At 45.0% G+C, this 13179-nt stretch overlaps 1 protein-coding gene across 3 annotated transcripts in view; it reads left to right on the plus strand.

The window, feature by feature from the left end:
- The first annotated feature begins 423 nt into the window (after window positions 1-423).
- MAP3K5 (mitogen-activated protein kinase kinase kinase 5) overlaps window positions 424-13179 on the plus strand; it is a 126263-nt gene continuing 113507 nt past the window's right edge. Inside the window, exons 1-2 of one of the 3 annotated variants that reach the window (XM_064169115.1) lie at window positions 424-627; window positions 770-1286. In XM_064169115.1, coding sequence (XP_064025185.1) covers window positions 884-1286 — 403 coding nt within the window. In that variant the 5' untranslated portion in view covers window positions 424-627; window positions 770-883. Of the gene's footprint in view, window positions 1287-13179 lie in introns of all 3 variants that reach the window. The other 2 variants (XM_064169114.1, XM_064169113.1) reach the window with 2 other exon arrangements.

The following is a 13179-nucleotide window of genomic DNA, read 5'->3' on the forward strand; positions in this document are numbered from 1 at the left end:
GTCAAATGTCTGATTCTTGGCTGGGTGTTTGTTCATACAAAGTTAGTACAGCTTTTGGCTATATGCTGGTTATTCCAATCAGTTTCCTTTTCCATTAACAAATATTTTTGCTAATTATCAAGCGTTGCAGTGTTTTTAGCAGAGGTGCTACTGGTTAATATAAGAAACGGATATAATTAACCCCCATGTTGGTTAAAGTTTCCAGGTTCTAGGTATAGCACTTGAAAACATGAGGCTGAAAGCATCCACCAACCCTTCAGTGAACTTTGAAGCCATTTGAGAACACAGAGAGGGACGTTTAGGTGCAAAAAATAGTAGAAGAGAAGAAAAAGAAACTGCTGTAAACACCCAAACAAGCACGCAGAGCTATGGCAGGCTGGCGGTGGGGGTGTGCCTTTGCTCGGAGGCGGGGCTGGAGGGAGGTGCTCGGCACTGGGGCCGCCTCAGCCCGCGCTGCCGGTGGCTGCTGCCGCTCGGCTGAAGCGGGGGCGCCGAAGAGTGATCCCACAAGTGGTTCCTCCCTGCGGCTGAGTAATTTCACTCGACCGGAGAAAGAGCGAGGTCCCGGGGTCGGCAAAAGAAGGAGGTCGGGTTGCCGGAGGTCCGCTTGCCGAGTACTCCTCACAGGTGCGGGGTAGAAGGGAAGGCGCGTCATGGTGCTGGCGGCAGACACCGAAGGAGGCTGTGCTAGTCTCTCTGTATCCGGCAGCCTTCGCTAGGGCCCGAAGGGGAGCCCCTTGCTTTAGCCCAAGCGCCTTCTTCCCTCCAGCAGCTCGGCAGAACCGTTCCGGGGCGGGCGGCGCAGCATGGCATCAGCCTAACCGTGGCCAACGCAACAGAGTCCGGGACTCGGCGAGGTGGCGGCGGCCGCTTCTCAGCCAGAATGAGTGACAGCAGTGAGGGGATCATCAGCGTGCCGGTGCCCAGCCCTCCCGGCGGCGGCCCCCCCTGCGAGGACGTGCTGGGCAGGCGAGTGCAGGGGGCAGACGCTGGCGCCCGCAGCCTTCTGCCCGACTTGGCCGCGCCGCCACCAGGCACCCTCTGGGCTGAGGACGGGGCCGCCGCCTGCCCGGGCAGCGCGGCGCGGGCCAAGGGTGGCGGCAGGCGGACCGCCGTCACCTACGTGATCAACGAGGCCAGCCAGGGGCCGCTGCTGGCGGCGGAGAGCGGCGCCCTGCAGAGCTTGCGGGAGGCGTGCGAAGTGGTGGGGGCCTCGCTGGAGACCCTGCACTTCGGCAAGCTGGACTTCGGCGAGACTGCGGTGCTGGACCGTTTCTACAACGCAGGTGAGAGCAACCTGCCGCGGCCGGTCGTTTGCCGTCACGGCCCTGGCCCGGGCCGCCCTGGGTTCATAGCGGGGCAGCGGGAGCAGGCGGCGCCCTCCGCCGGTGCGGCGTCAGCTCCGCCTGCAAATCCCTTCGGGGGCTGAGCCCCGGGACACGCTCGGTGCCTCCGGGTTTCGGTGACACCCTTCGGGCGATCACGGCGGTTTCCGTGGAGAGGCAAAAGGGCGTCAGAAGCTGTTCTTGACCGCCCCAGTAACGTATTTCAGAGAGTAAGTTGTCTGTCAGCAAGCGCACTGTAAAGCAGCACCTGGAATTCTTTTCCCGCCGGGTTAAATAAGCCTGACCTCTTGCTCCCCGTCTCCTAACAGAGCACAGGGGTGCAAGTTTTCGCTAAGGCGTCGAGCTCTGGCTGGGACAGGCAGGAGCTGCGTGGCCCCGGGAGCTTCGAAAAGCAGCTTTTGGCACCAGTCGTGTAGCTCCCCAGTTTCCTTCTGCTGACACAGGATCAGGGGCGCTCCTGTGCTTGTGCTTGGAAGTTTGTGCTTCTGGTACTGGTTGCACATGGTGGACGGGCTTGAACAAAGAGCTACCCGCACCGCTCCAATTGCTTGGCAGGAATACTCAGTGCTGCATCCTCTTACACCTGTTTCCTAGTTACCCCAGTGACAAAATTGTGACACCTTCATTTGCCGTGACTTGGGATCGCATGCTATGATTTACTTGTCCCCATTTAAAAACAAACCAAAGCCAACAAAAGGCTTCCCCATATCTTTATTTTGCTGTTAGGTATATGGTGCGAATGCAGAATATACAAACCTGTGTAATAGATTGATAAAGACCTCATACAACTAAAACAAAGTCCTGAATTAATGTCTTTTTGCTTTAAAATATTAGAGGCAGAAAACTGACCTTATCGTTTCAAGCTTATCTGGTGGTATGGTGGGTTTGGGTTTTATTTTCAGTGTGTGAAAGACATGCAGAAAAGAAACATTTAGGAAGTTTTGGCTGCTATAGTAATTTCCTCCTTTCCTGAGAGAAGAAAAGCCCAACAAAACAAACAACCTCCCCCCAACAACAAACCAATAACGACAAAAAATCCCCTGGAAAAAACCAAACAAAACCCCACCCGGGTGGTGTTGTAGCCAGTTTCCATAAAGGACTCTTCAGCATGGGCGTGCTTATGCATGTACTCTTTGAAACTGCGAGCTTTGCCTCCCAGCCTGCTGCTTTCAGCTCAATGAGGTGAGCAGTTCTGAAGTGTGCTGTGCCAGCTCATTCCTGGTGCTATTTGCAGAGCTGTGTCGTGAGAGGTAACACTCTGCGTTAAGTCAGAGGAACTGACCTCCTAGGTAGAAATGTGAAGGCCAGAGAGCTTCATCACAGATCCTGTGCTCTTCAGTTCTCAAGCAATATGCCATCTCCTCTGCTCCCAGGCAGGTGAAACGTGAGAATCTTGGTTCTGCCGTGGAAGCTGTCACTTAGTGAAACTCAGGGAATTGAATTATCCAGGATGGTTTTTGTGCCTCTTATGCTGGTTAATTTTTAGACCAAACTTGTACAAATAGCTTACGTCTCAGAGTTCACAGAGGTTTTACTTAGAATGGGGGCCTTGACTGGAAGTGGGCCCCTTTTGATTCTGACAGTTGGCATTTGGCATATAGTGGTACATAGCTGCACACTTGTGTAATGTAATTGTTTAAGGCTTTTGAGCAACTGTGTAAATGTAAAAGCATTACTTTTTATTTCAGTACTGTTGGCCGTGGGAATTTAATCAAAGTATTGCAAAACAGGAAAAATACTCTGCTGTTCTGCTTTAGTAGCAAAGGCTGCAACCATGTGAAGAAGCAGGAGGGTGCATCACATCCAGCTCCTGGGCTGAAGAGAGCAGGATGTAGGAGTTTGTGTCTGCTCCATAAATACATGTACTGTCTGAGCTGACGAGTCATAAACCAGCTGCGATCCCAGAAGTGTTGTGCTGCTGACTCTAAGGCTGAACTTAGGTCTAGAGTGAGATTTCATCCTTGTTTCTTTACTCCTGTTGCATTTAATACACATATATATGTTTTTAAGAACTTCAAAATTCCAAGCTAGCAAAAAGAAGTCTTTCAAGAACAAAACTGTATTAAAAATTAGAAGCTGTATGAGATGAAGAATGCAAATGGGAGTAGTGTAGGGAATAAAAGCAGTCATGGAAGGTACATTATATTTTTTTAACTGCTTTACCAGAGGGGTGGAGCAGAGCATTTGCAGGTGAACTAAACACCTTCCCTACTCCCCTTCTTGCCCTTTCTCTTGTTATGGACTTACGGTGGTCAAAGATGGTATCACTGATATTGATAAAAGAGTTAAAAAAGATAGTGTATGAAAATAATACAGAACAACTGAACGTCAGATGAAAATTTAGCAGTAAGATCATTTTCAAATGAGTAGTTAATTTGTCCTGTTGAAAGTATCAAGTGTTCCTGGATTCGTGAAGGCCAGTGAAGTTACGAGAGGGTTGGGAAGATCAAGCTTGTAACTGTTTGAATGAAGTAAGGCAATAAACCTCTGCAGTCTTGTGATGCATATAAATCAGTTGTGGTTTTGGAGGAGAGGGAAGAGCTCTATACTCTACATATTAGAGTATAGAGCCCTAGAGTATTAGCTCTACACTATAATGTACTTGTCTGTCATTGAGCCTTCCCTTTTGTGATGGTTTGGGTGTTTCCTGCCCCCCCCCCCCCACTTTAGAAATCACCCAGACTGGACTCAGCCAGCTCTGGAAATATGAATGAAGCTTATATTTACAGCTGGAACAATATACAAGCAGATATTTACAGTATATACACTTATATGCAGAAATATACAAGGTAAAAAGGTGATACAGAAACACAACAGCCCTCCCAGAAACCTGAGTCCCCAGGAGGGGCTCTCAACCACCCCTTCACCTTCCCCCTGCCCCTCTCACCTTACCCCAGTCCCAAGGAAGAATGGAGGTTCGGCCAGAGGGTTAGGAAGCAAAGTGGATTAGTCAAAAAAAATGGAGGGTGAGGTCAGAGAGTAAGATGCAGCTCAGCCAGTTCCCCAGCAGAAGCGAGCCTCCCTTGTCTGTGTTTGGATTTTTAGTTTTATACACCTCAGCAAGCCTATGAGGGAAGCAGACATCACCATTGTTTTGCTTTCACAGCCTGTAATCTAGTTCTTCTCACCAAAACATTCTAGCTAGCTTCAAACTAGCACATTTTTTAAGAAACTTGGGGGTTTTTTTTGTATAACAGTGTGCAGTCATGTTGATCTCTGATGTAGGTTCACTTCATGCCTCTCTGCTTCAATGAGAACTTCAAGGAGTATTAAATAAAATCTAATCTAGGATGTAAATACTCATAATCTGTTCTAAATGTAGATTAGCCTACCAATAATCTTCTTCACTCGATGGAATGTCCCTAAATGCTGAGACATAATTAGCAGTGCATATGATTAGTGAGTAGGGCTCAGCTATGTATAATTGAACCATTCAAGCACCAAATACTAAGAATGAGCCTATTCTAGCATTTCTGCTGGCGTGGTTTAAAGTTGGCTTGATTTCAGAAAGGAAAATTGCTTCTTGAGAAGTGTCAAATAGGCCTTAAACTGTAGGAAAAGTGTCTGACAAAATTAGAGGGGTTTAAATGTATCATGTTTTTTTTCCATTTAAAGAGATAGTAAGGCAAACCTGCCTCAATTTGTTGGAAAACTTGGTATGTCTGAGTTTGATCAGCTGTCTTAGGGTGTTTGGTTTTTCCTTCATGAAGAGGATACTTAGAGGGTTCTATATTGTGTTTGCTTTCTGATGGATATTTTTTCCCTCTCCAGTTGTATGAAGCTGCAGGTGGACTGCAGGTCTCTCTTAAATTCAGCTTTACTTCTAAACAGTCAAGAAATGTTTGAAGAGGCTGAGACCTGCTAAAACATAGCAGGGAAACCTTTCTGCAGTGTAGTACATAGCGATGGTGTTTTAGGAGTTGCTTTAGCCATTGATATTTGTAATTTAAGGTTATTTTCTCTACATTATAACAACCACTTTCTGTTTCTTTTTACAGATTTTAAAAAATTGCTTAGTTCCTTTTGAAAACTGAGCCATAAATGTATGTAGATTATTTATTGTTTGACTTTGGTAGCTATTATTTTGCTTAATTTATTTTTAGGCTATTTAAATTAGGATGGTTTGCTTTCTGTGCGGACCTTTAGGCAGTCATTCTGAATTGCAGGGAGGTTATTCTTCCCCTGTACTCAACACTGCTTAGGCCACACCTTGAGTACTGTGTACAGTTCTGGGCCCCTCAATCCAATAGAGATGTTGAGGTGCTGAAACGTGTCCAGAGAAGGGTGATGAAGCTGGTGAGAGGCCTGGAGCACAGCCCTGTGAGGAGAGGCTGAGGGAGCTGGGGCTGTGCAGCCTGGAGAAGAGGAGGCTCAGGGAGGACCTCATTGCTGTCTACAACTACCTGAAGGGAGGCTGCAGCCAGGTGGAGGTTGGTTTCTTTTCCCAGGCAACCAGCAAGAGAACAAGGGGACACAGTCCGAGGTTGTGCCAGGGGAGGTCTAGGCTGGAAGTCAGGAGGAAGTTGTTGGCAGAGAGAGTGATTGGCATTGGAATGGGCTGCCCAGGGAGGTGGTGGAGTCTCCATCCCTGGAGGTGTTCAAGCAAAGGCTGCATGAGGCACTTAGTGCCATGGTCTAGTTGACTGGCTAGGGCTGGGTGTGAGGTTGGATTGGCTGATCTTGTAGGTCTCTTCCAACCTGGTTGATTCTATGATTCTATGATCAGGGAGTAGCTGAAGAGTGAGTTTTAGAAAAAGAAAAAAGAAGTACTATAAAAGGATAAAATAACATTGATTGGTGATCTGGGTCAATCCTTCCTAGGAGGGAAATGCTCTAAACCAAGCTAATGTCTTCACTGAGGTTTTTTAGATTAGACAGGTTTTTGTCAATTACAAATCAAATGAGACATTTCTTGAATCTGGAATTTATTTTTGAATTGTATTGATTTTAAAAGGCAGAGGAAGTTAAGAGTAAGTGTTCAGCTGACTAGCAAGATAAGTGGTATACAAGTTTCAAGCCCAGGATAACTAATAGAGAGGTTACTAACTAACAGGTTGGAATGACCTGTAGAATACTGTAAAAGTGAAAGCTGTGCTCTTTATTCTTGAAGAATTGAGTGTTCTCATGTTTTGAGTGAAACTCGCCTTGAGGAGCTAAGGAATAAATCCTCTTGTTGCAAAAGTACCTTGCCCTCCTCTCTTGGAGAAACATTGACTTATGGTGCATAGATGGAGGGCTGCTTTGTTTAGTTTTTTCAGTTGTGTCATCCTCCTCCTCCTCTATCTTGCAAGGTTAAGCTCCAGACCATCTTCACTTTGTAAAGATGTCAGAGGCTGGCAATTTCCCACAAGCACAGCATCAGGCATTCTGACCTCTCTGTTTAGTGTCCAAAGGACTGATAGAAGATAAGGGCAACAGTCAGCGACTGAGGAGTGTCTGGATTTCCTAATCTACGTGGTCAATTGTTTTGAATAATACTCAGGCTAAACAGCTTGACTGATGTGCTTGCCACAAGAGTCTCTCCTTGTAACCTTAATGTTGTCCTGTGTTAGGGAATTTCCTTTTCTTCAACTTCTTATGCTCGAGTTCAGTGAATCAGTGGCTCTCATGATAATACTTTGTACTGACACTCTTGTGTGAGGCTATTGAGATAATTTCCCAGAAGAGCCATGATTAAAGTAAAAAGATGTTGTTGCATAAAAGATAGAATAGGTTTATTATCCTCTTATCTTGTTTCTGGAATTCAGCATTGTTGCTTTTAGAGTTTGTGCAGGCTTGGGCTAGAAATTATCAGCGTCAGCTTACTGGGCTTGGGGAGAGTCTTGGCATACATAGCACAAAAATCTCAGAGAGCCATTACAGGAACTTGTGTGAAAGTGAACTTTGCTTGGAAGATGTTCTACACCTAAATTATTTCTGCAGACTTCATGGAACATTTGTGGATTGTGCATTTATAAACACTCACAGGTACACAGCAATGCAATACCAATATACAACTACATTCTTTTAGTTTATTCCTGGTTTACTCTAAGTTAAATTCTATGTTATTAAAGTGAGTTTTAAAGTGTTTGGGTTTTTTTAAGTGATTTATGCTTTTTATGATTATGGGTGTTTTGTGATTGTGATGCACTAATATAGACTCTTCTCCCGACCTGAAAAAGGTGATGTTCTTTTCCAGACTCATGTTCTGGTTCCTAGCAGTCGATGTAAATGTTTTCTGCTGTGAAAAACAACATGTTTGCTACTGTAATATCAAAAAAACCTCCACCAACTAAAAAGCCCATACAAACTGCCAGAGAGAGTAACTGCAAACTTTACTCCATGTTGTGTGTGAGAAGGATTTGATGTTTTTCACCACTCAGTGAAATGAAAAAAAAATAAAAGAAGGAAATACTAGCAGTTTTTCAGACACTTGGAATACTGCACATGTCTGTGGTTTTGCAGCACTCATAGCCATCATTTTACTCTTTTGACACCCCCTCCCAGTTTCTCCAGGTGCTGCTGAGTCACCATTACTGTTTCTATAGAATCATGACTGGATAATCCCTGTTCCAAATAATAGCTCTAATTAACGTAACAGAAGAAATAATCCTGATGCATTGTTCTTGTCCAGTTTCAGAGCCAAGGGAAACCACTAAAAAAAGAAATTCAGTCCCACTGTCAGCAGCAGTGTGTTGCAAATGATGAATCACAGCAAGAAATGCAAGTAATAATGCAGAATGATGTGCAGAATGGAGTTGATTATAGCCTTAGGGTAAACATGTCAGGGGCGTGAGGTGTAGTAAGTACAAGATCCTTGTGTCTAACGCATAGTATGTGTTGTAACATTTAACTGGAGTGGGTTATAAAGCTCCTTTTGACTCAGGATATTGATTCTGGACTCTATTACCTAAACCAAGTGCGTGGCACATTTGCAACATAAACCAATATTTCATTCTGAAGTACCTGAATGTATCTATCCTGATAGAAAGTTTCCTCTGTGTGTGTGTGTTTTCAGAGTTAGCAGTAGTGGCAAACTTCAGAACTGAGGAAGAATTTATGGCTTTTGCAACAGCATATTCACAAATACTTCCATTGCTGGGCCAGCTGTGCATTTTATAACTAGCTGGCAATGTTGGTACCATATGCATAACTTCCATTAGGTCAACAGGTGACTGGAAGATTACTGTGCCATCAGTTTCTGTATGAAGTAGTAGGAGCACAACTGATGCACGGAGGGCTGTATAGGGTGGATGTTTGTGGACTGGGAGAACTGGGTTCTTTTTCAAACCTAAGTCACTGGCTTATTATAGGAGTTTGTAGCTGTGCTGTACAGGAAGAGCTTCCTTGGCTTTTTCCTCCCACCTGAGAGGCTTGTACAGTGTCTATGATGGTCTTGTCCTAGTCACTAGAGCATGACACTAGTGTGAATTTCTAGGCATTTCTATAGTATAACTAATTCTAACATGTGTTCTTGCTGTGCTTATTTACTAAATCTCCCCATAGTATCAGTGAGACACCTGGACAGATATTCCACATCCAGGCTTTTGTTGGATTAGTAGGAGCTACAGGCTTTTCACTTCTCTGCTAAGTGCATCAGGGTGTTAGATCTGCTTTATGAATACTATGTGGGCTGCATAGTATTTGAAAGGGTGAGACAAATGCCTGCTATGAAATTATTAGTCCTTTAAAATGCAGTAATGCTTCCATATGAGGAAGCATCATGAAAGTATATTCTGCAGTGAAGAATATGACTGAATGGAGCTGGATACATGTTTTTTTGAGAGCAATGCAGAAGAAAGCCTGTGACTATTTTTTTTTTCTCCTGCAGTCTGCATTTCTGTAGCTCTGAACAGGATGTGTCATACAAAAATGACTCCTGAATTTAGCACCCCCATGATAAGTATTTGACTTCTCATTTCATGCTTTCTAAAGAAGCAAAAGACGACAAGCTGTAAATGTAGCAAGCGACAGCAGAACTCACCAACTTGTGTTGAAGGCTCCAGGATCAAGTGAAAAGTAGAAAAGTATCATTTAGCATCTTCATCCCCAGTACATTTTCCAGTTTATGGTCTCAAATAAAATGAAGCAAGTGAAAGTTTCAGTTTTATGGCAGTTCATTTTTACCTCTTGGTAGAGAAAAGCTGAATTTAAAACACATTCTGTAGTCCTTGTAATTTAAAACTTGTTCCTTTTTCCCCCCCGCCCCTTGGAGGAGTTGTTGTTTAGAACTGCTGTATTTACACACATAAGTAACTTGTAAGTTATACCAAATGAGCTGAAAAAAACAGAAAGGCTCAACAGTAACAGGGATTTTGCACATTTGTAGTTAATAAAATGGAAGTTATTGCTGGGATTTCCATCTTTCATTGTAGTCTCACTGCTGCAGGTTGTCTCCAAACGTCCACTATCCACAGCAGTCTTCTGCTGCTTGTTTTGTATGCCATCTCTGGAGATTTAGACTCAATGATGGAGACGTGGAGAAGTACAGGGTTTGTTAGAATGAAATAGGTATATAAAGCAGACCATGAAATCCTCCTGTACAGCAGAATGTGTGACAGATGACAGCTGAATCTGTTTTGACAACTGGGGAATTTTCTGGTAATCACTGTTGGTTAGATTCCTGTAAGAAGTTTGTAATTGTTCATATTCCAAGAGGAAACAAACCTCAGGCTGAGCCTGACATGCAAGCACAGGCTGCTGCTTCCTTGTGTGTATTACTTTTTTCCTCTGAGACCGCATTTATTCCCTGACTGGAGCACACATAATCCTTCTTTCAGTTATGCAGAGCTGATGATGAACTAACAATGGCATGCCAGAGTTGAATTCTCTTCTAAATCATGTCTGCCTTTATTCATAACCTTTGGGATGTGTTTAGATGCAGCATGGATCTTGAAGGTTTCCCACAGACTGACTCATTTGAAGTTGGTGGGAATCAGCCCTATTTCAGATCCCACAAGAAATGTGCATTTTGAGTTAGGAACGAAATACTCTTGTTAAAAATTGTCTCTGTATTTCTCCCTTACTATAATGAAGTAAATGAGTTGCTCTGGGACTTGCTTGCTGATGGCATCAGTGGATGTCTCTTGCAGAGAGTGCACTCTGGGTGAGTAAGGAGACGATGCTTTCAGGGATGAAGATAGCTTTTTAGTCATGTCTTCACAGAATAAGAGTTAGCCACAGCTCTTGCAGAGAGTTTTATGGGATCATCTTCCCCTGTACATAATGCCTGTCTGATAGTGGTGTATGGTATCATCTTCCCCTGTACATAATGCCTGTCTGATAGTGGTGTATGGGAGCATCTTCCCCTGTACATAATGCCTGTCTGATAGTGGCGTGTGGGATCATCTTCCCCTTTACATGATGCCTGTCTGATAGTGGTGTATGGGAGCATCTTCCCCTGTACATAATGCCTGTCTGATAGTGGCGTGTGGGATCATCTTCCCCTTTACATGATGCCTGTCTGATAGTGGTGTATGGGAGCATCTTCCCCTTTACATGATGCCTGTCTGATAGTGGTGTATCACAGTATCACAGTATCACCAAGGTTGGAAGTGTATGGGAGCATCTTCCCCTGTACATGATGCCTGTCTGATAGTGGTGTATGGGAGCATCTTCCCCTGTACATTGTGCCTGTCTGATAGTGGTGTATGGGAGCATCTTCCCCTGTACATGATGCCTGTCTGATAGTGGTGTATGGGAGCATCTTCCCCTTTACATGATGCTTGTCTGATAGTGGTGTATGGGAGCATCTTCCCCTGTACATTGTGCCTGTCTGATAGTGGTGTATGGGAGCATCTTCCCCTGTACATTGTGCCTGTCTGATAGTGGTGTATGGGAGCATCTTCCCCTGTACATTGTGCCTGGCTGATAGTGGTGTATGGGAGCATCTTCCCCTTTACATGATGCCTGTCTGATAGTGGTGTATGGGAGCATCTTCCCCTGTACATTGTGCCTGTCTGATAGTGGTGTATGGGAGCATCTTCCCCTTTACATGATGCCTGTCTGATAGTGGTGTATGGGAGCATCTTCCCCTGTACATTGTGCCTGGCTGATAGTGGTGTATGGGAGCATCTTCCCCTTTACATGATGCCTGTCTGATAGCTGTAATACTGATTTTACTGCAGTCTTCCTGGTTTACCTGCAGTCTGTGAAGTGTGAAGATACAGACTGTAAGATTATCAAGAGTTGAAAGTCCTGCAGTACCTTCCCGTGCACTTGCATGCTTCAACAGAAGCCAGTTCTGCAGCGTGCCAGGGTGGCCAAGCCAGGCATCTGACTGACAGCATGGAAAGCCCTGCTTGTGAGCAAGGAAGACTTAGTGACCTACCAAGAGGAAAGCAGTGCTTGTGCCTGTAGGAGGTCGCTTATGGTTCTGAAGTGGTGCCTTTCCTGCTTGGGTTAAATGGATCCAGTTGTGTTGACGCAGTAGCAGAGCGCTTCATTTAACTCCACGGAAGAGGCACACCCATAGATTAAAAGCTCCTACTTCCACTGCACTGCCTTCAGCATATTTTTACAGCTACACCTGCTTGTAGAAGTGTGACAGCACTGCTTTCTTTCCACTCTAGAAAACAGGCTGTGAGGGGAGACATGCTAGATAGGTGCCATTATTTTGTGGCTTATTGCTTTATTACTACCGTTCAGTGCAGTATCTAAAAGTTTCTAAGCCTTCCTGCAGGAACCTTTTGGGTGGTTCATATGAAAATGGATTGACTTTGATCTGAGTGTATATGTGCTGTCCACTGGTTTTGCTTCTGTACGTTGGCAGTAATGTTACATGCTGGTGAAAGCCGAGGTTTTAGTTGTCTTCACTTACTCCTTGCAGCTTGTTCCATCAGTGGAAGTGACATGGCATGAGTGGAGAAGGACAGAAGCTGTTTGCCTCCTGAACATAACCTTGTTTTCCAGATCACAGCTGAAAATGAGAAGTTCTTGCCAGGTGATTGGTGTGAAGAACTGGGAAACCTTCCAAGTCTCCTTGGGACTGGAATTTGGTCAGTTCCAAACGCTGTCATCATTCCTGGGTGAAGTGCAATTGCAAAAGGCTCATTGACACTGTCCAGTCGCTTTTCACTAGACTAGAAGTGGTGGTTACCTGTGTAAATAAACTGAAGTCCTGTTTGTTTGTGTTCAGTTTCCTTCGGGTCGGTTTCAGTTTTTGTTTTCTGTGGAGCTGAACTGCACTGGTGCTTCATGCAATCACAAATACACTTCTTGTGATACTTGGAGTCTTCTCTGAGGACTTCCAGTGACATTGTAAATCTCACAAACTGCTGTGCATAGAATCATAGAATCAGTCAGGGTTGGAAGGGACCACAAGGATCATCTAGTTCCAACCCCCATGCCATGGGCAGGGACACCCTACCCTAGAGCAGGCTGGCCAGAGCCCCATCCAGCCTGGCCTTAAACACCTCCAGGGATGGGGCCTCAACTGCCTCTCTGGGCAACCCATTCCTGAGTCTCACTACTCTCATGCTGAAGAACTTCCTCCTCACATCCACTCTGAACCTACCCATCTCCAGCTTTACCCCGTTCCCCCTACTCCTGTCACTCCCTGATAGCCTAAAAATTCCCTCCCCAGCTTTTTTGTAGGTCCCCTTCACATACTGAAAAGCCACAATGAGGTCACCTGGGAGCCTCCTCTTCTCCAGTCTGAACAGCCTCAACTCTTTCAGTCTGTCCTCATAGGAGAGGTGCTCCAGCCCTCTGAGCATCCCCTCATAGACTGTTTTCTTTGCCCGTGATGATGAAATGGATGTCAGGAGGCAAACTTCCCTGATCAATTCATTCAACATTAGTATGTTACTTAAAATTTCAAGCCTGTGAAGTCGATGCAACTCTACCTTCTCCA

This window comes from Pogoniulus pusillus, chromosome 31 (assembly GCF_015220805.1).
Source record: "Pogoniulus pusillus isolate bPogPus1 chromosome 31, bPogPus1.pri, whole genome shotgun sequence".
Taxonomy (NCBI): Eukaryota; Metazoa; Chordata; class Aves; order Piciformes; family Lybiidae; genus Pogoniulus; species Pogoniulus pusillus.